A 22,873-nucleotide genomic window follows, 5' to 3' on the forward strand; every position below is an offset into this window, starting at 1 on the left:
TTCTGTAGCCCTTTCCTGCAGCCTCTCTGCTAACTGGTTCTGGTAGAGTACCTGTATAGCCATGGCATTTGCTGCTCGGACTGACAGCGCTGCCGATGCGTACGCCTTCTTAAGCATCGCATCCGTTGTCCTCAAAGGCTTGGACTGACATGTTGGGTCCTTATCCCCCTTGGTGAAGGTGGAACCTTGCAACAGTACCGTTACCATGTCCCTGATAGTGGGGAATGTGCCTAGGCCCACTTCTTGGGCTCCTGCAGTGTGCAGCAGACTTTCCTGTTCTGGAGGATGAGGGTGCAGATGCTGGGTTGCTCCAGGAGGAGCACCCCAATTCCAGGAAATCCTGTTGCAAAGGGAGGGCCTGCGGTGAGTGCCCTTTTTTCTGCAGAAAATTGTTCCCCTTTCCCTCCTGTTCTGTTGGCCATTGGCCAGTGCTGCTGCTGCTTCTTCTTCTTCTTCTTCTTCTTCTTCTTCTTCTTCTTCTTCTTCTTCTTCTTCTTTATAATTCTCTATTACTTATAAAAGCCAATTCTAGCCTTTTGTAGCAGTCATGTTCAAAGTGGTCAGGACATACCCTGCTGTATTTGGTAGGAGTAAAGTTTGTCAGTTTAATTTTATGGGTCCAAGCCTTTCTTCACATAGGATCCTCTGGGGAAAAAAAATCCATAAATATCTTTTGCTTCTATTAGAGCCCCCATAAGCCACACAATACAGCATCTTTCCACTGAATTCTCAAAAAGTACTAAACACTGCATAGACTCCTCACACTTAAGTCAATAGTAATTGCAGCAGGTAGCTTATGTGTAGGACTTCTTATACATTTTATACTCTCCCAACAGGGGAAACTATAAAAAAGGGGTATGTATATATCTTAATTCAACAACTGCCACCGCACCAAAAATAAATCTCTTGCGACTGTTCCACTGCACTAAATAGGGAGACATGGAATATATAGTTCAGCACACATGGGTCACATCTGTGTTTCTTTCTGGATTAAAACTGGTAATCAGTGAGAATGTTTTTTTTTTTGTGTATGTGCCTTCAACACTGGGGAAATTAATAATTTGTTAATTTAAAAAATATTAACATACATAACAGTTATGCTAACAAGCATTCACAGTCAACTAAAAAGTTTGAAAGAAGAATGGTTAAAGTGAAACAGAATTGGCTATATTGTGATCTCCTAAAGATTTCTCTTCCCCCCCCCTTTGGTATGGACCTGTAACGCACACACACACACACACACACAAATGTGGTAACCTGACACCATAAAACGAAAATAATAAGTGATAATGACACGAGACATTTTTACATATAAGGGAGAAACAACCCATCGTCGTAAAACGTTTAGAAAACCGGGGGAAGACATCCCTGGTGAGAAGGGGGCCAAAAGATAAAATGATACAGCAGCAACAATCTGCACAAGTGACGTCACAGAACAACACCGATACCTGTGATTCTCTGACTTGATTGGATTCAGAGGGCCGGAGCTAAACACTTATACAAAAGAGAAGCTCAAATAAAATTAGGAATTTCCTGATTAGCCTACTCTTGTTAAACAGATGAGATTTAGTCTGTCCCTCAAATTACCTTTCATGTCCGGGGGACCCACGAGACCCGCGGGAACCCAGTCCCGCCGCAGGGCTCTACTATAAAGCATTTTATTAGTCAAATGGCAATAATTTGAACTGTTGAATAAATGGTGACACTTCAAATAAAATACTGAATGAAGAGGTCTCTAAAACCTGTAGTGTATGCTTAATTATGTTCATATTAGGCCAAAGAAGCTTGCCAGGGCTACTTTCAGCAGACATGAGTTGTTAATAATGAATTGCTTGGTACAGCCTATAGTTACAGTAAAAAGTTGTGCAATGTTACATCATAACCGGGATCTTTACTGCTGAAGTCTCGTGAGACATAAGGTACGACTTTTACACTTGTTTCCTTGCAAAAAAACATCTTAGTATTTAGTCAATTTGGGCAGCTTTTTAGTGTAAGAAGGAGATTTACCCACCCGTTTAAGTCATACCATGTTTTGGCCACACCCATCCTATAGCATGAGGAATGTGTGTGACATTCTCAAGACAATGGACCAAGAATTTGGAGTTCCTAAACTGCACGGAAACTGCGCCAAGTTGGAGTTTCTAAACTGGATGGAAACCCTGCCTATACCATGTTAATGCAGAAACCACACAAATACAACATGTATTCAAAGTTGCTGACACAGTATACTGTGTGTGTCTCTCTATATATCCATATGATGCTCTATAACAGAAAGACAATGAAATGGTTTATTTTTAGTACTAGAAAAAATATTCAGAAATATAACAATTGAAACATTGAGACCCTGAACACTTAACACAAATATTTTTAAATTATAAATGTAAAAAGAAAAGCCAAAGCGCAAGTATAAATACCACTTAAAAATGACAGACGGAAAAACTAGTCAAAATGCACAGTATTAAAATAGCTCCATAACATCAGACATTTTATTTTATGCCACATTACACAGCTCCTTTTTTACAATGTTTTTTTAAACTGAGCTGATCCACTAAAGTAAGTGTGTTGAAACTTGTTGTGCTTGTTAGAAAATATACAGGCTTAACCTTAAAACTGTTGCAGTGTATTTTTTTGGTTTACTGTAGACTGGGTTCAAAGTAAAGCTATTTTAAGCACATGTATTGATGAATGTAAATTAAAACCAGCAGTCACATTGTACAGAGTTCTTCTGACCTTGCAGAATTAAGCTCATAAACAATCTCTTCACTTAATACAAGAGAATTCAAGAAAACAATGTTATTACAAGCATTTAGGGAACATTATCCACTAATTAATATGACAAAGACCAAAATACACAATTTCTGCACTAAAGCAATTTAAAACATTTGTTCAGATATTGGTACCTTTACATTAAAATTCTGTAAAAATGTGTTTACTAAAGCTCCATTATAAAGTCAATAGCCAGAAAAAGAACAGTAATCAAGACAGAGAAAAGAAATTGCGGGTACAGCAGGTACAAGCTAAAAAAAAAGGGGGGGGGGGGTGGGGGGGTTTTATCATGATATGGGGGTGTTTTAGCAATTCAGGGACCAGAGACATTCATGCGATTGAAGATGGAATGAATGCAGCCATGCATGAAAACATTCTACAAAGTGCAATGATACCTTCTGCTCATAGGTCGATTGGCAGATCTTTCAACATGACCACGACCCAAAGCAAAAGAATAAGTCAACTCTGGAATTCTTGAAGAAAATTAAGATAAAAGTTCTGGAATAGCCTTCGCAATCCCCAGATCTCAATCCAATAGAACTGCTTTGGACTGATCTGAAAAAATCTGCAGCTAAGCAGAGTGTATCCAATCTGTTTAAGCTGAAGTAAATATGCAAGACAGAATGGGCCCAGATTTTCCCCAGCAAGAAGTAACATACTGCTTAAGACTTATCATAAACGCCTGATAGCCATCATAATAAGCAACAGGAGCAAACACGAAATACTGAAGCAGGGGTGCCAATACTTTTGTCATCAACAAATGCCTTAAATGAAATAAGTGTTGTTTGTTTTTTGATAAAGATTATTTGTTGAATTACAACAAATTATATATTTTGCTTTTTGTTTTATTAAAAAGACTTTAATGCTTGTCCTTAATCTGTTACCTTGAATTATAAGAGTAGGGTGCCAATACTTTTGTCTATGACCTTATATATGTTTGGCCCACAAGCTGAAATACAACCTTATCAGGTTGCGGTTAATTGACATTTTTTGATGGCTTGAGAATGACACCATCGTGATGCAAAAAATTCACTTTACCCAAAGCCATACATCTTTAGCCACTACAAAGGATTTTCATATAAGTTGCTCTGAACTCTATGTTTATGTTTTTCAGTATACTTGCCTACACTCCTTTTAGGAGCTGGTAAATTATCAAATGTCAGGTAAATTATATCAAATATCAAAATTGGCTTATAAGTCAATAAAATGAAATACATAACTGTTTTTTTTAAGGCATAGGCATATTCAAAACATCGTTCCTGAGACTGAAATGCGCCCCACCCACCCAACATCACACCAAATCAAAGGGTGAGATGAAAATGCCAGCTGTTCCTTAGCAAGTCTGCCAAGGCCTTTAGAAGTTTGGTCCTTTGTTGAAGGGGTTGTTTCTGAGCCGGTTGTAGGCACTGTTGCAGCTTGTCATGTCACAGATGCCTGGTGTACCAGGTTCGCCATGCCTTCCTGGGGTGCCAGGTGACCCAACTTTGCCTGACTCTCCAGGGGCTCCCATAAGACCTTCACCAGGCCTCCCTTGTGGCCCTTCAGGACCTGCCATTTTGACAAAATACATTTTCAAGGTGCATTGTAAAGACAACAGAACAGGCAACAGCATTCCGTATAACGGGAAATTTTGGCTGGTATTAAATTCATAGGATTTGCTACCTTGGTAGATTTTGACAGGTTTTTAATTGCCGTTTTTCAAAGTTCACAAAGAAAAATATCAGTTTTGTATTTCTGCTTTTAATTTAAAAAACATTCAAATACATGTTTACTTAATGAAACCTGTCTTCTAAAACAGCAAGTCATTTACAGTAACTCGTTATAGCATCTACAATGTCACTGCAGCAACTTGGATAAGAACAAAGGCGGCCTTCTAAAAATGAGTTACAGCATTATCTTTATAAATAGTCCTTAAATTTAAGATATTAGTATCTGGAAAGGATTAGTAGCTGCTGTACACTTTAATGATAGGCATTTGCTAACTCTCAGTTTTAAAATGTAGCTCTGGTTCACAAACATAACACAGTGGAATAATCACAATCATTTAGTAATTGTAGGAGAGTATTGCCACGTGTGAAAACTTTAACAATAAAGCCTAAACAAACATGCTTTAAATTTAAAACTATTTAATAGACTAGCAAGCACTGGCAAAATCAACTCATTTGTATACGGTGCAAAACGAATTTATTTTAACATATTGCATACTTGCCAACATTTGGAAACTGTTCAGCGGGACGCTTGTCCTGGGGGGTGGGGGGGGGGGGGGGGGGGGGGTCCTTGTATATGTTAGTGATCAGCAGATATGCTAGCCACACAAAGAGCAAAGCGTGTAGTTTTCACTAACTCTACTGTGTAGAACAAATGAATTTTTTTTCTATGGGTAAATATCGGGACTTTCTTCCTATGCATCGGGATGCGGGACATTTGCTAGGAAATTGGGACTGTCCCAACCATATAGGGACTGTTGGCATGTATGATATTGTTTAGGGACGTTGCGATACCTGCACAGTGGTTGTCTTAATAGTAGTATCTACAACGAATCGACAATAACAATCCAAAGCAAGTTTGCTTTTGTTAGACTTTCTAACAAGTCTGGAATAAACTATTTTGGCTGTTAAATAGTTTTTTCCTTGTGATAAGCACCTCGCCATAAACTTTTTGTGTACAAATGACTTTTTGATTCAGTTGTTTATACTGGGAACAATTGAAGGAGTGTTCCCTGTTTTTTGTTGCACACTGGTTTGTTTCCATAATGGAGGACTTCCCAACACCTGATGTTACTAATCAAGCTTGCTGTTTATCCCATACTCATAAAGACGCAAACAACATAATTCTGCCACAAACTCTAAGTTGTGTGATGTTAACATCACACAAGTTAAATCGAAACTGTACTTTTAGAATAAAAAGACCATGCGATACAAATGGCAGAATAAACAGATACTGAGAGGTCTAAGGATTGGGAAACAACTAACATTTGGAGGTAAGAAGCCTGAATTCCTGAAAAAATGGGAGCACATTTTGAATAAATTCTCAATGGACTTGATTTTATTAGTTATTGAGCAAACAAAACTGCAAAATGAACAGGTTAATACAGAGGCAGCCCACATCAAAGAGACACTACAAAAGAACACGGAACTGCATGTATTCAATGGATTTGTACAGAAGATAACTGATGAATTGGAACAATTTCAAATTGAACTAAAAGATTACAAAATCAAGAAATTTGAACGGGACACACAAGACTATAAAGATGGAATAGTCTACATTTGGAATGGGATATGGACTATCACATTGAGGCCAAATAAGACAAGACGGGGCAAGAGAAGGAAAAGAAACCTCTCACAACATGAAAACACTGAGCAGGAGGTAGCGGTTATCCACATTTCTAGACACCAATTGACGTCAGCTCAACTAACCGTTCTCAACAAAGGTCTGTCATTCGTACCCACCAACAATGTGAATGTGTTCAATTTGAAAGTTGATTGTTATAATTTTTTTAGACATTTAAAACATAATTTTTCTACTAAAAACCATGTTCCTAGTCCTAATGAAAACTAAGAAAAAAGTAACTTCTACAATTTAAACCCTACAATTACTACATTTAGTAAATTAGTTGAATAGGATATATAAGATTTAACTAAGAAGGAATTTAGATCTAAACATTTGAATATTAACAATCAAGAAATGAAAGTTTATTTAAAGCAAAAAAAAAGAGGCAACCTATTAAACTCTGCTTTGGCAAGTAAATCAATCACTCAGAACCAGTCTGATTTTCTAATCCATCTGGTAGACCAATAGTGTCTGGTAATCAATCAATTGAACCATTGAGTCAATTTGTTGATTTCCATATTAAACCTATAGACTCAGAATTACCTTCCTATTTGTCTGATACTAGAGATGTAATTAATTTACTTGCCAACTATACAATTCCTACTGATGCATTCCTCGTAACCTTTGACGTTGAAAGCCTGTATACTAACATACCACACAGTGAAGGTCTTTAAGCAATGTCCCATTATTTTTCTTTAAAGACAATTAACCAACAAACTGATTTTCTGTTAGTTAACTGAATATATTCTTACATCAACTTTTTTTTTTTCAATAATAAGTATTATTTGCAAACCCAAGGCACTGGTATGGGCTCTACCTTTGCACCGACAGTAATTATGCACATTTATTCATGGGACATTGGGAAAAACAATGCATTGATGATGAGACTATTAACCTATTACTATAACATGATGGATTATGGACAAGATATATTGATTATATTTTGGCTGTATGGACAGGTTCTGAAGAAGACTTTCACTCATTTAAAAATGACATGAATGAAACTTCGTTAAAATTTGCAATGGAATATAGCAAGTCAGTGTTACTCTTTTTGGATCTGTTAATTTTGACTTCTGATGTTGGAACAGGGGACACATCTATCTTTAGAAAATCCTCAGACAGAAATACTTTATTATTATCTGATAGCTATCATCCTAAACATTGGATTAGAAACATACCATACGGACCATTTTTAAGACTTAAGCATATCTAACAGAAAAACAGATTTCGAAACGAAAGCTATGGAAATGTATGATCGCGTTCGTGATAGAGGCTACAACACACACGTTCTTGATACAGCTCTCAAAAGAACTGACATCAAAAAATTAAGAAGAGGTACTGACAGTCAATAAGCGATCCACACAAATAAGCGATAAGATAAGAAACATTATAGATTACGCAATAGCTAGTCATTATAAAGAATTTAACCATGGTTCTTCATTTAACTTAAAATTTATGGGCATTGAAAAAGTTACAATATCTGCTAGAGGAGGCAACATTGTAAAACAGCTTTTGAGAAGGGAGGCGTTTTGGATACACACACTAAATTCTGTAGAACCAATAAGAAACCTGAATTAAAACTCCTATTTATAAATTATAATTTATTTAATTTTTCAAAAAGATTAAAAATGAAAAAAAATTAAATATAAATTATCTATGGGCCTCATTTGATTTTCTGATTGTTAATTACAAGTTCGTTACCTTAATAATTTTAAATTATTACCTCTGAAGTGTCAATCTCTGTATATGATGTTTTAACATGATGAAATTATTAGCACCTGCTTTTAATTTAATTAGTGTTAGTGTTGGTGTTGTAAATGATGATCACCTATTGAAATGTATTACGCTACTTCACCACACTGAAAACTAACAAACCTGATGAAGGCATGTTTGTGTTGAAGCTTGTAGTGCTGTACACAAATTCTTTCAACATTAATAAAATATCAATTTTAATTTAAAACTGGTTCCTTTCATCTTATTCAAACTGCTCAGTATTTTGAAAGCTCTATAAGAGAGTGATGCCTCACCTGTCTTCTGCTGGACCAAGTGTAGTTATGAACTACTTCATAATATATGCAATTATGACAGGGTATCCGTATACTGAGTTGAGACGGCAACAACAAGTTATTTTTTTCTCCAGTGCAGACACACTCTTTGAGCAGAACCAACGGGAGGAATAAAAATAAATTCAACAACGTCTCGGAATTCAGTAATTGTTCAAGGTCTGTGTTGGAGAGAGGTGGATAATGTAGAGAAGTGGCATTTTGTGTTTTTATGTACCGTTTACAAACCACTAAAAATGCATTATACGTGACAAAGTAAAGTCTAATTATATACTGCATATTCTACAGTGAACCATAATAATCCATTAGTTTATTCTGGGTTGTTTATCTTTAACAGTAAGCTGTGTGTAACGTTTAGATCTAGCCCCACCTCACATGAGAGAAGGCGCTTCATTGTGTTATGTATGGGACAGCATGGAGTTGGAGTTTACAAGTTACTGTCTGTGATTATGATAATTATGATAATATAGATTTTACACTTTACTGAGGAATAAGATATGAATTAGTCTGTGTTGTTTCTGGCATGTTACTGTATTACACAGCGAGACGCTCCATTCAAATATAACCATGCGGCACATATAAGTAAAATACTTATTTGGACTATTTAATGTACACAATTATATATTACACACTTTCTTTCACCCCGGAGATACGAACATCACAGTACTTTTCTTATTTTTAGCTTTACTTTAGCCTGTGAGATATTATTGTGTGTTGGCATTCCTAATTAAAATAAAGTGGTGTTCAAGTATTTCTAATTTTTTTTATTAAATAGCAGTATTTATTTATTGTTAATTAGATTTTATTGTAGATTTTTCTGCAATCAAAATCTTATTCTTGGGGCTCCCGAGTGGTGCATCCAGTAAAGGCACTCCACCTGGAGTGCAGGATGCGCTCTATAGCTTGGAGTTCGCCAGTTCAAATCCAAGCTATGCCACTGCTGACCATGGACGGGAGTTCCCAGGGGGTGGCGCACAATTGGTCAAGTTCTGCCTGGGCGGGGTAGGGGTTAGGTCAGCTGGGGAGCCTATGGCTGGCCGGGCACCTGCAGGCTGGCCTGTATGCAAATCAAAACTGCGTGGTGCTCTGATGCTGTAAGTTTTGGATATGGCTGCATGGCAGCTTGCAGAGTGAAAAAAAGGCGGACTGCTGACGACACTTGTTTCGAAGGACGCAGGTGCTCGTCTTTGTCTCTCCTGAGTTAGTCCGTGGGTTGCAGCAGTGAGCCAAGTTGAACAATGTTGAAAAAAATTGGGAGAAAATTGGAAAATGAATAATTGTTAATAAAAAAAAAACTAAAAAAAAATTATTTTCTTCCATAGTAAAATTGAGCTGCATTTCTTTGCCACTATTGAATCAAGTTTAGACGCTGCAATTTAAAAACATGTACAATATATTCTGGTGACAGTTACCTGAAGCTGAGCTGTAACCTGCTCTATTCAGACTTAGTCAGTCATTTACGGATACGACTGGTGTTATATAGGATTTAGGAAATTGTAGACACTGCTGACTTAGGAAATGCTTTTGTAAAACCAAGTTAGAAAAATCTTATCCTAGCCATGAAAGCTATGATAGGAAAGCAAGTTAGGAAATTGTTCTTGGAACGTCAGGACTGCATAATCCAGAAGGCCATGCACTCCTAATTAAGCAGGGAATGAGAAGCACCTAGAAATGATTAAAATGGAAGTACTCAGTCCAGGTTGTCTGTCTGAGGGCTACGACCTGCACATAGACCAGGATTAATGAACTTGAAGGAAAAGGTACATTAAACTTGTGATGCGAAAAGCGATCTTGTTTTGGCTATCAAAAAAAAATGTCCCGCGTCCCGATGCAGAGGAAAAAAACCTTGATATTTACCATTGTAGATTCTTCACAGCTAGTCTAGGGCGTTTGCTCTTGCGCCATACTGTTTTGTTTTTTTTTCCTCTCTTATGACAGGGTGGAATGCCCTGCACGTGTAACTAGTTTTTTTTGTTTATTTATTAATAAAATAGTGTGTTTTATGTGTGTGTGTTGGTGATGGCTACAGGTAGGGTTTGAGGATACTGGGAAGGCAATTAGCAGGTTGGCTTGGCTCAAAACATGGGAAGTTGTTGTGGAGCCAAAATGGCGCCAGTTGCCAAACAGTTAGGCAGGTGTGGTAATTGTATTATTAATTACTCACAGGTTGGTTAATGATTGACTGGATTTGTACTTGTGTGTTAATGGGTTTATTGGGTAGTGGTGCGTATAAAAGCCAAGGATGCTTTAGTCAGGGAGAGACCACTAGGGAAGTTGATGTGTTGGGAGAGGAGACGAGGAGACGAGGAGAGAGCAGGCAAGGCAAGGCAAGACAAGGTGAGACGAGACGAGGCGAGGCAAGATGAGACAAGGCGAGACAAAAGCTCCTGCATGTTAATAGCCACTCACTGAGATAATTTTTACTCACAAGATGATTTTCGTTTGTGTATGATTTTGTGTTTGCGACTTGTTTTTTGTACCCTTTTTATTTTGCTCTGTGAGAAGTGTTTTAATTTATTTTTGATACATGCGGATTCCAGATCCAAACTACACACTTGTGGGTCGAATATCCTTACTGCCATCAGAAAGTTATGAGCTGGTTGAAAAAAATGTGGTTTCTTTTTGCATTGATTCAGGTTGTAGTAATTAGTCAGTTTTTCAGAAACGTCATGGAAGGTTTTTACACGTAGTTTGTTTATTACAGCGTCTGTGCTGTGTACCTCTTGTGCCATTGCTCGGTATGTACTTATTAATTCTGCTACTTTATTATATGTTTGATGGACTCTCACTTCTCGGCTTTCAAACCACTGAATCAGATCTACCAGTCTCTTGGCATGCGTTGCAATTAGGGAGAGTTGAGATTTTAAACTTTGCACATCTTTAAGCAAATTCTGGAGGTCCTTTAAAACTACAATGTTTGGTGAAATGTGCATTTCCTTTTCCACGAAGCCTGTTTAAAAAGGGATGTATTTGGAATGATATTCAGCAGCAGAATACCAAGTACCCCATCGTGTTATGCATGGCGCAGGTGGCAACTTTATGGGTAAAGTACAGCCTTCTTGTTGGATTTCTTCCGTCAGGTGGTCTTTAAAACATAGTTTTCTGCTTGGGCAATGTTATTTGCCAAGAATTTGCCAAGATATTGCTGGCAATGGCTATTATGTGGGCATTACAAGTCATATGTACTGAATTTAGCAGTAAACCTTGAAGAATGTCATTGTAAACCTTGATCATGTAACTGGCATTATCGGAGACAAATCCAGTCACATTATTAAAATTAACTTCAAATGCGTTTAAACATTTCACAACGCCCTGTGCCACTGTCATTCACAGTGCAGATTAACTGTATCGGCTAATATTGCTTTCAGTTTGAAGGTATTCAATAGTCCTTGGAGAACAAACAAAATGTGCAAAACATACTGATCTTTTGCATTTGTAGACTCGTCAGTAACTACTAATCGAATTATAATTGAAAAAAAAAAACAGGTCACGTAAAACACAGGACCCTAGTCATACTGCAGAAGCGTATTGTTTCCTCACTGCTGCTGCAATATGATTGAGTAAAATGTGGGAGCCAATAGAATGTGAATGACTGGAGTTAGCTGCAACCTTCATTTTCGTACAACATTCGTTTATCACAGGAAGTGTAATGTTGAAAGTTCTGAGATATATATTAAATAAAGTCAAAGCAACAAAAAAAGTAAGTGCTCGTTTAACAGTGACTGGAGGTAAAAATATTTATACACACCCCCCCCCCACAATTTAACGTCTAAATTGCTAGATTTAACAATCCTGGACCTGTTAGTATTAAAGCATAAACATTTTTACAATTAATATGTTTTTCAACAAATCAATTAATATATTACTAAAACATTTTAAACGGGTTAGAATTTTTACCTGCTGGACCAGGCGGGCCAGGTAAACCAGGGTGCCCTTCACCTTTTAAACCTCGTGTCTCCCTTCTGTCCAATATATAGTGGACATAACAAAAAAAAAAAAAAAAAAAAAAAAAAAAAAAAAAAGAAATTGTCAGATTCCAGCAGGGTTACATATCACCTAAAATAATCTGCCCCAATATATATATATATATTATACAGTATATTTAGTATAATTAATGGTAGTCTTTAATGTCTTTTATTCTTCCTTGAGTTTAAATGAATCATAGATATCTGCATTTAAACTATGAATAAGTAATTATATATATATATAATATATATATACTATTAGATATATATATATATATGCACTATATATAATTATATATATATATATATATATATATATATATATATATATATATATATATATATATATATATATGCATATGCATATACCATGCACTAATTGTCTTCCATTTTTACTGCACAGTCAGAGTTAGTTCTGTTTATTAATGTAGGTGTGAGGTACAAATGGGGTCTGTCCAAACATATGGCTGTTACCCTGTGTGCTAATGCAGTCAGGCTCTGTGCCAGTCCAGGCATTGACATCCCCACAGAGCAGCACATTACCCTGGGCCTGGTAATGGCAGATCTCTGTCTGGAGGTTTTCGAGATATTCCTCATTATAATAGGGGGGAGTCACAAGGGGGGGATGTAGGTTGCACATAAGTATATGTCTTTCTGGGAGAAGGTGGTGTATTTGTTTATTTTCAGCCATATAATGGTTTCTCCTCTTAAATGGGTGGATTGAGTTGGGGAGTTCCCCACGATAATTCCTCCTGAGTCTCTATCATGCTTGACTGAGCTGTGTTTCATAGAGGGCACTATGAGCTCCCTGTAACCTTAGGGACTCTGAGTGCACACATCAGCACGGCACTAAGTCTCCTGTAAAACTATTCTCGCTGGGTTTTCTATATTGGTAAGAAACTCAGGGTCTGTGCTCTTTATTTGTTTGCTATTTATTTGTTTTTTCCTAGGTTAACTTATTTTATCTAGAATGAAACACAATGTTCATTTTAAATCTAAAACAGTAAATAATGCTAGACGGAATTGGTTTAAATTGTGTACATTTAAGCCTTTTCCATGTGGGGCGGACAGGACTACACCTCCCAGAAGGTCACGGACTGGAAAGCCCTAATTTGATTATTATTGGTTCATTTTTACTGCCAGTTGGTAATTATTGCAAATTTGAGTCAACTGGCAGATATAAATAGTCAGCAACCAGTCTACTTGAGGTTGCTGAGTAGAAGGAGCCTTGAGCATGAATATATATGTGTGTGTGTGTGTGTGTGTGTGTGTGTGTGTATATTACATGTGTGTGTGTATATTACATGTGTGTGTGTTTACATGCGGGCAGTCATCCATCATTATTTGTTGTTGTTTGAGACTGCTGAAAAAGCCGGTCTTGTGAAGTGTAGCTTGCATAGACGGGGTTGAATTCCCCATCCAGATAAAAACCCGTGGGAATGTGGCTGGAGCCTTAATAAGGTAATTAAGGCTCCAGCCACAGTATATAAAAAACCCACTCCAGGCTCAGTTTAAAAGAGCTTAGGAGAAAAAGACGGAGATATAGAAAGCGTGAGAGCGAATGCCACAGGAGATACATTTAAAAGGTACTCGTTATTTAAGACTGTTTTCTTTGGCCAACGTGCCCTTTTCTTTGTGTTTTGTGTAGTCTTTTGTTTTAAATATTTACTTTTTGTTTATTTAATTAAACAGCCGTCCTGCAAAGTAAGTCAGGGAACCGACAAATGTTTAGCTAGCTCTCCGAGGGAGCTGGGTGTTTGTTTTTGTTTTGTTTCTTTTTATTTGTAATCAAATTAAAGTGCATGTCAGTGCTTTTCTTTCAAATCTGTGTGTTGGGTCATGTAGAAGGGAAAAGAACCAGAGTCTGTGTGGCGAGCCTCCATGTTGAGAGAGAGAGAGAGCGAGAGTGAGAGAGAGACCTATCTCGATGGTCTATTGCTACTTGGAATACGCAATAGGTGAAGCTGCACTCTGACTAATGTTGAGATCAGTATGTTTGCCATAGCCTTTGTTACCTTTTATTCCTGGAGCACCATGCATTCCAGGTGCCCCTGGGTACCCCTGCCTTCCCACCCTTCCTGGATACCCAGGGCTTCCGGTGGCTCCCTGGGGACCGGCCGGCCCCGGCGAACCTGGTGACCCAGGCTTTGTTTCACATTGTTGACACGCAGGTTTCATGGTTTGAAGAAACTGAGGTAATTGGTCTAGGGAACACAATGTACGTTTAGAAAATGTGTTAAATTAGAAAAAAAAAGAATTTAACTATATAAAGTCCGCCATGATCTCGAGTCTTCTGGGTTGAATACAAATGCATTCTTAAATGGTCTAATCTGTTAACAAAACATGTTTTATCTCTTAGAAGGTCAGGTTCATGACTGGAAAATGTGTTATTGAACACATCTATAAGATGTTCCTGGTCTGCACGAATAACAATAATAGGTAAAATACTTACTCCTAAGAACATCAGTGCAGAGCTTTATTACATGTTCATCTGTTAAAGGCTTTCCCTGAAAAATAAATCATGTATTTAATGAGTCTATATTATCTCTTTAGTGTATTTCATGTTAATCAAGAAAACTGGCGTACTGTACATACAGGTTTCCCTGGAAACCCAGGTATGCCTGGTTGTCCTGGTAACCCTTCTTGTCCTGGAGGTCCACGAGGTCCAACTGGTCCAATTGGTCCAAAGTCTCCCTTAATCCCCTGAGTCCCTCTTCCTCCAGCATCTCCAGGTTTGCCTTTCTGATGGTCAAGAAAACAAACTGAAGACATGGATAGTATTGCTGCACAGAAGATGTAAAACCATTTTTTATAGAAACGGTCAGTATCCCAGGAATTTGAACACACAGTTGCCCTTGTCCTACTATGGGGTTAGGGAGTAAGGTTGGCTGGGGTTAGTTCTCATCATGCTTCGGCTACCCCTACTAGTCAGGCATCAGGCAAGTCTGGGTTGTAACGCCAAAATAAAAAAATGGTAATTGCGAAACGACAAGAAAAAAAATCCCCCCCAAAAAATCAAAGAATATTTAGGTAAAACCTACGCACCTCTCCTTTTTCTCCATTGCGTCCAGCTTGGCCCTATGAAAGGGTGACACAATGGGTCAGAAGTTATACTGATTAAGATTAAAAATAAGAGTCTACAATTCATGAAAGGCAGCTTACTTGTACTCCAGGGGCTCCAGGACTTCCAGCTACACCATGGTCACCCTGAAATAATATTGCATTAAAAAAGATGAAGAAAAAGGATCTCAAGACAGTGTGAACTCTGGGCAGGCTATGGTATTAGGCCTCCTTATCTCCAGGACTTGCACATTGAACTGATAGCTCACAGATCACATAATGCTTATATGATGATGCTTGCTAAAGCCACCTAAAAATCGACAGGGCCAAAAGCATTCAGTTGTTATGAATTCAGTTCCACCACGCTTGAGTCTGTTGCAAGACTGTTGCAGTGAAATGACTAAAAATGCAGCAGCTTTGCAATCCTTTTTTTTTCTGACTGCCACTGAATCATTCTTGTTTTTTTCAGACTGCACTTCATCGGTCCAGCCACCGGTGGCAAAAGTATAAAATGCATTAAATAAAACAGGGAGCACTGGAGTTTAAGAATAAGCATTAAAGCGCAACTGCATATGGTTGAAAGCTAAGATTAAGTTGATTGTTCACACTCATTCAGACAGGAGGAGTTATAGTTACTGAACTAAAATCAATATAGCAGACTGTACAAAAAGTGCTTTCAAGTATAAATACCCCACAAAACACTCACCCTTTTCTAGGCTTCTGTTTCCATGCCAGTATATAAAAAAGCAGAATATAGAATAAAGTACAATCTGGGGAATCTGGAAAAGTTTAGTTACAGATAGGGTGACCAGACGTCCCAATAAAATCAGGATTGTCACGATATTAGGGGCTTTGTCCTGTGTCCCGATTGAGTTACTGCCGGGATGCCATTTGTCCCAATTTTTAGAGTAAACATAGAAAACCCAGGCGTAAAATGTGAAAATGTTATTTTCTCGTTAGGAAATGTCTTATATGTTCTGCTGTACTGTCTCGCGGTACAACAGTATACTCTACTGGTTTGAGTGAGTTGTTTGTATTGCAGCTATGCGGCTATCCAATCATGATAACCTGCAGTAATATGATTGGGTATGCGTGTTTTTCTTTGTGCGCTTGTGAGTCCGGTTCTACTGGCGAAGTGATGGCAGGTGTTGTTTTTGACACTAAAAACATAAGACAGCGCAAAGTGCCAAACGCAGTGGGGACAAATGGATTCAATCATATGCCCATGGTCAAGTCATCCAATTAGGATTAGGATTATAATTAGGCTTTCACGGACTTTTCGTGGACCAGTTTAAACATCAAATACATCTAATATTTCAGAGCACTATAAAAGCCTAAAAATAGTGGTACTTGCTTCCTTGCTAAAACAGAGTGCTGTCATTTGTTAAAAGGCAAGAATGCAACATCTCCCAACAGTTGCTTCTGACATTCTCTGTCTGGTGTGGATTTGTCCATACACTGAGACTGCATGTCTGCATCCAGTGAATTGGCTGGAAGTGTAATGCAAAGCTTTGCCAAGTTATACAGATGTGGAAATCGATTAGAAACAGTCCCAAAACTCGGTTACTTTAATATTTCGCATTCTTTAATAAAGCCCATATATGCAGCACGTTTGTTGTCATGTTATTTGTCCCATCTAGGAATTTATTGTATCAGTACCGAGTCAAAACAAAGAAAACCTGCCTACAATTCTAACTGTGTTTAAAAAGTAAAGCGCAGGTTGTTTGAACTGAGGTAGCTGTGCTTGATTGTACCTGTAGTGCTGATTTTACTTGGGTACAACTAAAACAGGAATACCTTTTTGTCCTCGCTGAATTTCCAGTTTGTTTTCTGAAAACCTCTGTTTTACGTTCTGTTCAGCAGCCTCTGCAGTAATCTTTTGTTTAATGTGTGATTCTGAAGTTATAACGATTGATCATATTTTCTTTAAGTCACATTACAAGATGTGCAAACCATTACTTCCATCTGCATGTACAGTTTGTTTGGGAATTGTTTTGACACGATCATCAGCCAAAATATACTTTGTTTATTTTGCTTTGTTGTCCATCTTTTATGTCTAATGCTGAAAACTAAATTTTAGCAACCTAAACCAAAACAATGCTGCACTGACTTTGTCCCACCTGCTACGTACAGTACAGCAGGTCACATGAAAAGCCAGTACAGACGCACTGATAGGCTGATTAAAACAGTTTCTGAACAGTAAACAAGAAAGTGAACTGATTTGGAGTATTTTAATTATTTATTTTTTAAATTAAATTTCTCTGTTTTTGTTTTTGCCCATGGACACTGGAAGGTGAAGGAATAAAAAAAGCCTATCTACAAAAGAAAGATAAGTAGTTTGCGTTGCTTGTGTTGTGCAGTAGTTTCTTTCCTCCCCTCACCAACTGAGTGTCCCGAAATATGCCTTTAATTAAATTCCTTACCAGGGCATGCACAATGAGCAATCACTTAGAATTATCAATTTTCTTCTTGTTGGTACAGGCAACTCAAAATCTGGCTGTGCAAACAATAAATATATTTAGTATAATATTATATAAAAAGTGTATGAGAGTCCAGTTATTTTTTTCCATTTCCCCATAATTATTAAAAAAAAAAACTTCCACAAAAGAAAATAAATACCTGATTTCCTTTATCTCCAGGGTCTCCAGTTTCACCCTAGAAACACATTCATATAAAAAAAAAATTATTTGTGTTCAAATGTACACCATTACAGAGACAAAACTGTATATCTTTTAAAAGCAAATAAGAAAATAAAGGCCTGTTAAGCTCCTGTGACAGAGAAAGAATGAATCCTGCCAACCTGTGAGGGCGCTGTGTAAAGGGAACAGAGTGCCCTGGACTGGTTGGCCTGACAATTCATTCCCAGGGATTGGTGGAAGTCGGCCATCTAGAAAGGGGGCGGAGCAACGACACACCAAATCATCGACCCAGAAGGGAATTGATGTGGTAACCTCGGCTGGAGGAGAAACGGTTGCACTCACTAAGAAGAGGCAGCGACTGACGGTACAAAAGGGGAAATGGCTAGGTGATCTGTTCCTTTTATTATGGTCAAACTGAACCGAGAAAGGTGTACTGTGAACTTGCCGTGAGTTTTGTTTGCTTTGTTGTGTCTAAAATCTACTTCTTTGTTATTATTAGATGGCTAACATGATCTGGAGCTGTCGCTTAAGGCCAGCACTAATCCCGGACAAAAGACTTCACCACTGTGCACGAATAAATTGTATTTCACCAGGAGCACTTTAGCACTCACTCAGTACTTGTGAACGTGTGTGTCTTTGTGTGTGTTCTACTTTGTTTATTATTTACAAACTGTGTCTTATTATTTCAGCACTGCAACCTATTGTTTTGGAATAGTGCAATACCTGGGATTATTCTTTGTGGTCACCAGACCAGGATTATAAAAATAAAACTTTGTTGTCTGTCTTCTGTTTCACAATCATATCACCAATACACCTGAGCACTGCAAACCACTTTGCCGCAGTGCCACATTATTCAAAGGACATCTTTGCGTACAGGGTCGATAAAGGTAATTACTTTGTATCAGCAAAATTATTTAATGGCAGTTTCTCACCTTATGTCCTTTTAGTCCAGGATTGCCCATTGGTCCAGGTAAACCCTGGAGACCTTGCTCTCCTGGTATTCCCTTTAACAATGAAAACAAAATGTAAGATTTAATGCAAGACTATCCTAGTATCATGAACAGTGCTATCTTTCTAATTTAAAGAGTTGGTATCAAGCCCATATAAGTTGCAACAATTCCTGCAACATGTATTGGACCTTGCTGTGCTGTTTCCTATCACAGATCACATGAAACAACATTCAATACTTATTCAGAATATGAGCTGCTTTCTGCAATTCCAGTCTATTCCAAAGCTTGGTGGTTCACATTTTTGTCTCCAGTCTTCATTCTTTCTGGTGATGTAGCAGTATTGTACACTCTAATAAAAGTCAGTCGGTGCTCAGGTTAGTCTGTCTGACATCACGTATGGGATGAATGCACTCAGTGGCCTATTGATTTTACACATTTTTTATTTATTTTTTTTATTTTACCAAAACAACTTAATGTTAAAAGTTTCATAAACTGGCTAATGCAACAGTAATTGTATTCAGGAAAACTAAATATGAAGACCACTCTGGTTGTTAACTGAGGTCTGAACAAGTTCCACCCATTTAGACCGTTCAAATAGACAGTGTTGGTCTGTGGAGGTTTGAACTCTAGGCCCTATCCCTACCTGTGGTATGTTAAGGATCCAGAGACTCTTTACCAGGTACTTACTTTTTCTCCTGAATGACCTGTGAGTCCTGGTACACCTCGCACCCCTGGAACACCCTGAACACAGATACAGAGAGTAATGTCATTGTTGGATGCTGAGTGTGTTTTTTCTTCAGCAGAGTAGTGTCATTGCTGGATGCTGAGTGCGTTTGATCTTCAGCAGAGTGTAGTGTCATTGCTGGATGTTGTGTGTGTTTGACCTTCAGCAGAGTGTAGTGTCATTGTTGGATGTTGAGTGTGTTTGATCTTCAGCAGAGTGTAGTGTCATTGTTGGATGTTGAGTGTGTTTGATCTTCAGCAGAGTGTAGTGTTATTGTTGGATGTTGAGTGTGTTTGATCTTCAGCAGAGTGTAGTGTCATTGTTGGATGTTGAGTGTGTTTGAGCTTCAGCAGAGTGTAGTGTTATTGTTTGATGTTAACAAAACTATATATAATATTATAATATATATAATATATATATATCTATATATATATATTATATAAAACTACAGAGCATATCCAGTGCATAGGTCAAACGTTTCTATTTTGCATAAGTTGACTTATATTTCGACACATAAAGTTGAGAACATTATACTAGAGAGGTAGGCTGTTCTCTCCAAGTACACTGATGCTACCTACAGTAGAGTTAGATCTACCTGAATTTTATGACAAGTGTTTTGGTCACAGTACATGATGCTTCTGCTGTGGGTGTGATTTCACCCAAAACACTTATTTGAGTAAGAGGCTGCTCTTGCTAATGAACTCTTTATAACTCTTGTTCCAACCTGTAATGTATTAGGTTATCGCAGGATAAAATGATTAGGAATCCCTATGAAAGTTACATAAACAATATAATAATATAATATCTTTATTTTTATATAGCGCCTTGCATATTGGACCACCACCACAGAGCGCTTTACAGAGGTAGGCTGTGAACTGTGCATTATATGCAGAGTCACTTACAATAGGACACTGATTTAACATCTCATCGGCAGGATGGAGCACAAGGAGGTTACGTGACTTGCTAAGGGTCACACAGCGAGTCAGCCAGTGGGATCTGAACCCAGGACTATAACCACTGGACCATACTGCTTCCCAATGGCAGACAAGAACTTTTTTCTATTCGTTTTTAAATTAAAACAGTATACTTTTTAAAATGCAATGAAAAGATGATCCAATGTTTCTCCTGTGTCAAACCACATATTTATGAGAGGCGTGTAGGAATAATTTGATTAAAGTTACTAGACATTTTATATCATACCTTGGGTCCCTCATGCCCTTCAACCCCAGGTGGACCTAGAGGTCCTTGAATACCCTGTATGGGAAAAAAAAAAATGGTTTCAGTGTTTCTTAAATTAAAAATATAAATTTTTGTAACATTGTTAATGAGGTCTGGGTAAAAAAATATATATCCCAATATCATAATTTCTGCTTTGTCTGAATTTAGCATTAGGAAGTTTTTAAACATCCCATTTTTTATGTCAGTAAAGAAGATATTCAAAATATTAGCAGATCCATCACCCTGCTTGAGGGATTGATAAAGCTGAGAATCATCAGCGTAACAGTGAAAATCAACTCCATGTCTACGAATAATATTATCAAGGGTAGCAAATGGAGAGAAAATAGAATTGGGTGAAGAACCCACATGTAACCCTTGACAAAAAAGATATCTCCTCCTCAATTTTAACAAACTGAAACCTGTTTGAGAGATAGGACCGGAAGCAGGACAGGACAGTACCTGACAGGCCCCGTGCTTCTTGAGCAAAGTTTTTTATTACTAATATCTTCAAAGAATTAGGAACAATACCTGATGAAAGAGACCTGTTAACAATATTTAAAACTGTGGTATTTATTTTTGTATATACTTCTTTTTAAAGTGCAGTAGGAATGAGATCTAATGCACATTTTGTAGGTTTTGTATTTTTAACTATGACGCCCAGGCATGTTCACACGTCAACATTTCTGATTGGTTCTTTTTTATTGAAGTGATTCATAAACTCGTCACAGCTTACTGGAGGAGTATGTTGTGTAACACACTCCAATTGTGGATTTGTTAATCTTGTCAATAATAGACTGATTTACCTAGATAATGTACCAAAGTTCAGTAGGTCTCCACCTGCATTCTAGTTTGCGACACATACGTTTGTGTATATGTGTTGTATAATTAACCAGGGAGAAAATATTTGTGTTGATAGTTTCTTAAGTTTATAGGGTGCAATAGTATCCATGGTGTTTGTCAGTGGCATTATACAGTGCTCCCCCTTTATAAGGCTGCACGTTATACAGAGGAACATGTTATAAGGCAGTACAGTCAAGGCTCCCATTTGCCCCATAATGCCATTACATAAACACTAGTATTCTCATTATAAGCAGGAACACAAACAGCTTGGCCTCTTAAGTATGACTCCTGACTACAGCATTATAAAGGGGAGCACTGTAGTTATCTATCAACTCTCCGACCGCTCCAGAATGAGTAAAATCTAAAACAAACAAAGCTTCCATGAACATTTTAGGAGTTGATAAATTTAGAGATCTAGTTTTAATACAGCATGGTGGCTGTTTCATAGAGTCAGGTAATAACATTTCAAAGACAAACGCAGAGTGATCTGAAATAGTTAGGTCATTGATGGACAAATTCTGAATAATCAGACCATGAGTGATAACCAAGTCTACTGTATGGCCATGAATATGAGTAGGACCGGTAACATGTTGAATAAAACCCAAGGACTCAAGCAATGCCAGTAAATCTCTACCAAGAGGATCTCTGTAGACATCAACATGGACATTAAAACAATAGTTGTTGATAAAAACCCACTGAATTCAGGTAGAAAAGAAGAGTTGGCTCTAGGGGGACGATAAATAACAGCAGCCAAAATAGGAGTTTGGCCATGAAACAAAAAAGATAGGATTTCAAATGATGTATAAACCTCTGTTTTTTCATGACAAAAGTTCAACTCTTTGCCAAAAATGGTTGCAATACCACCATCTTATCCTTTAAGCGGGGCTTTCTGATAGAAGGAAAAACCTGAAAGACAGGCCTCTATCAGGGATGTATTTTTGTCTTGCTTCAACCAAGTCTCAACTAAAGCAAATATGTCTAAGTTAGTTTCAAGAATAAAATCGTTAATTATCGCCAAAGATCGCCAAAGATCTTGTATTAAGTAAGCCAAGACAAAGCTTGGTTGATGCAGGGCACAGTAAGTTGACAGTGCGTGATGAAATCATAACTTTAACTACATTTTCAGTACAAGAGCCTGCTGATTGATAACAAGGAACTGACACTACTTCAATTGGATAGATTATATGCTTCAATTGTGTAATCTGGCCACATGATTGAGGCGTGTGAGTCAATTCTCCTCAAGACGTACCTAGTCAAAGGCCATTACAATAATTCTCAATGTGTTCTGTGTTAAGTGGGGTCTTGTCGGAGAAGGGAC

At 37.6% G+C, this 22,873-nt stretch overlaps 1 protein-coding gene across 1 annotated transcript in view; it reads right to left on the reverse strand.

The window, feature by feature from the left end:
* Positions 1-3,610: 3,610 nt before the first annotated feature.
* si:dkey-225n22.4 (collagen alpha-1(XXI) chain) overlaps positions 3,611-22,873 on the reverse strand; it is a 99,955-nt gene continuing 80,692 nt past the window's right edge. The window contains exons 20-30 of the mRNA XM_041245254.1: positions 20,698-20,751; positions 19,461-19,514; positions 18,756-18,827; positions 17,804-17,839; positions 15,287-15,331; positions 15,170-15,202; positions 14,720-14,866; positions 14,577-14,631; positions 14,136-14,328; positions 12,057-12,131; positions 3,611-4,314 (exon numbers count right to left, since the gene is read on the reverse strand). Of these exons, the coding sequence (XP_041101188.1) occupies positions 12,095-12,131; positions 14,136-14,328; positions 14,577-14,631; positions 14,720-14,866; positions 15,170-15,202; positions 15,287-15,331; positions 17,804-17,839; positions 18,756-18,827; positions 19,461-19,514; positions 20,698-20,751 (726 nt within the window). The 3' untranslated portion in view covers positions 3,611-4,314; positions 12,057-12,094. The remainder of the gene's footprint in view (positions 4,315-12,056; positions 12,132-14,135; positions 14,329-14,576; positions 14,632-14,719; positions 14,867-15,169; positions 15,203-15,286; positions 15,332-17,803; positions 17,840-18,755; positions 18,828-19,460; positions 19,515-20,697; positions 20,752-22,873) is intronic.

The sequence above is a fragment of the Polyodon spathula genome, chromosome 3 (assembly GCF_017654505.1).
Source record: "Polyodon spathula isolate WHYD16114869_AA chromosome 3, ASM1765450v1, whole genome shotgun sequence".
In the NCBI taxonomy this organism is placed as follows: domain Eukaryota; kingdom Metazoa; phylum Chordata; class Actinopteri; order Acipenseriformes; family Polyodontidae; genus Polyodon; species Polyodon spathula.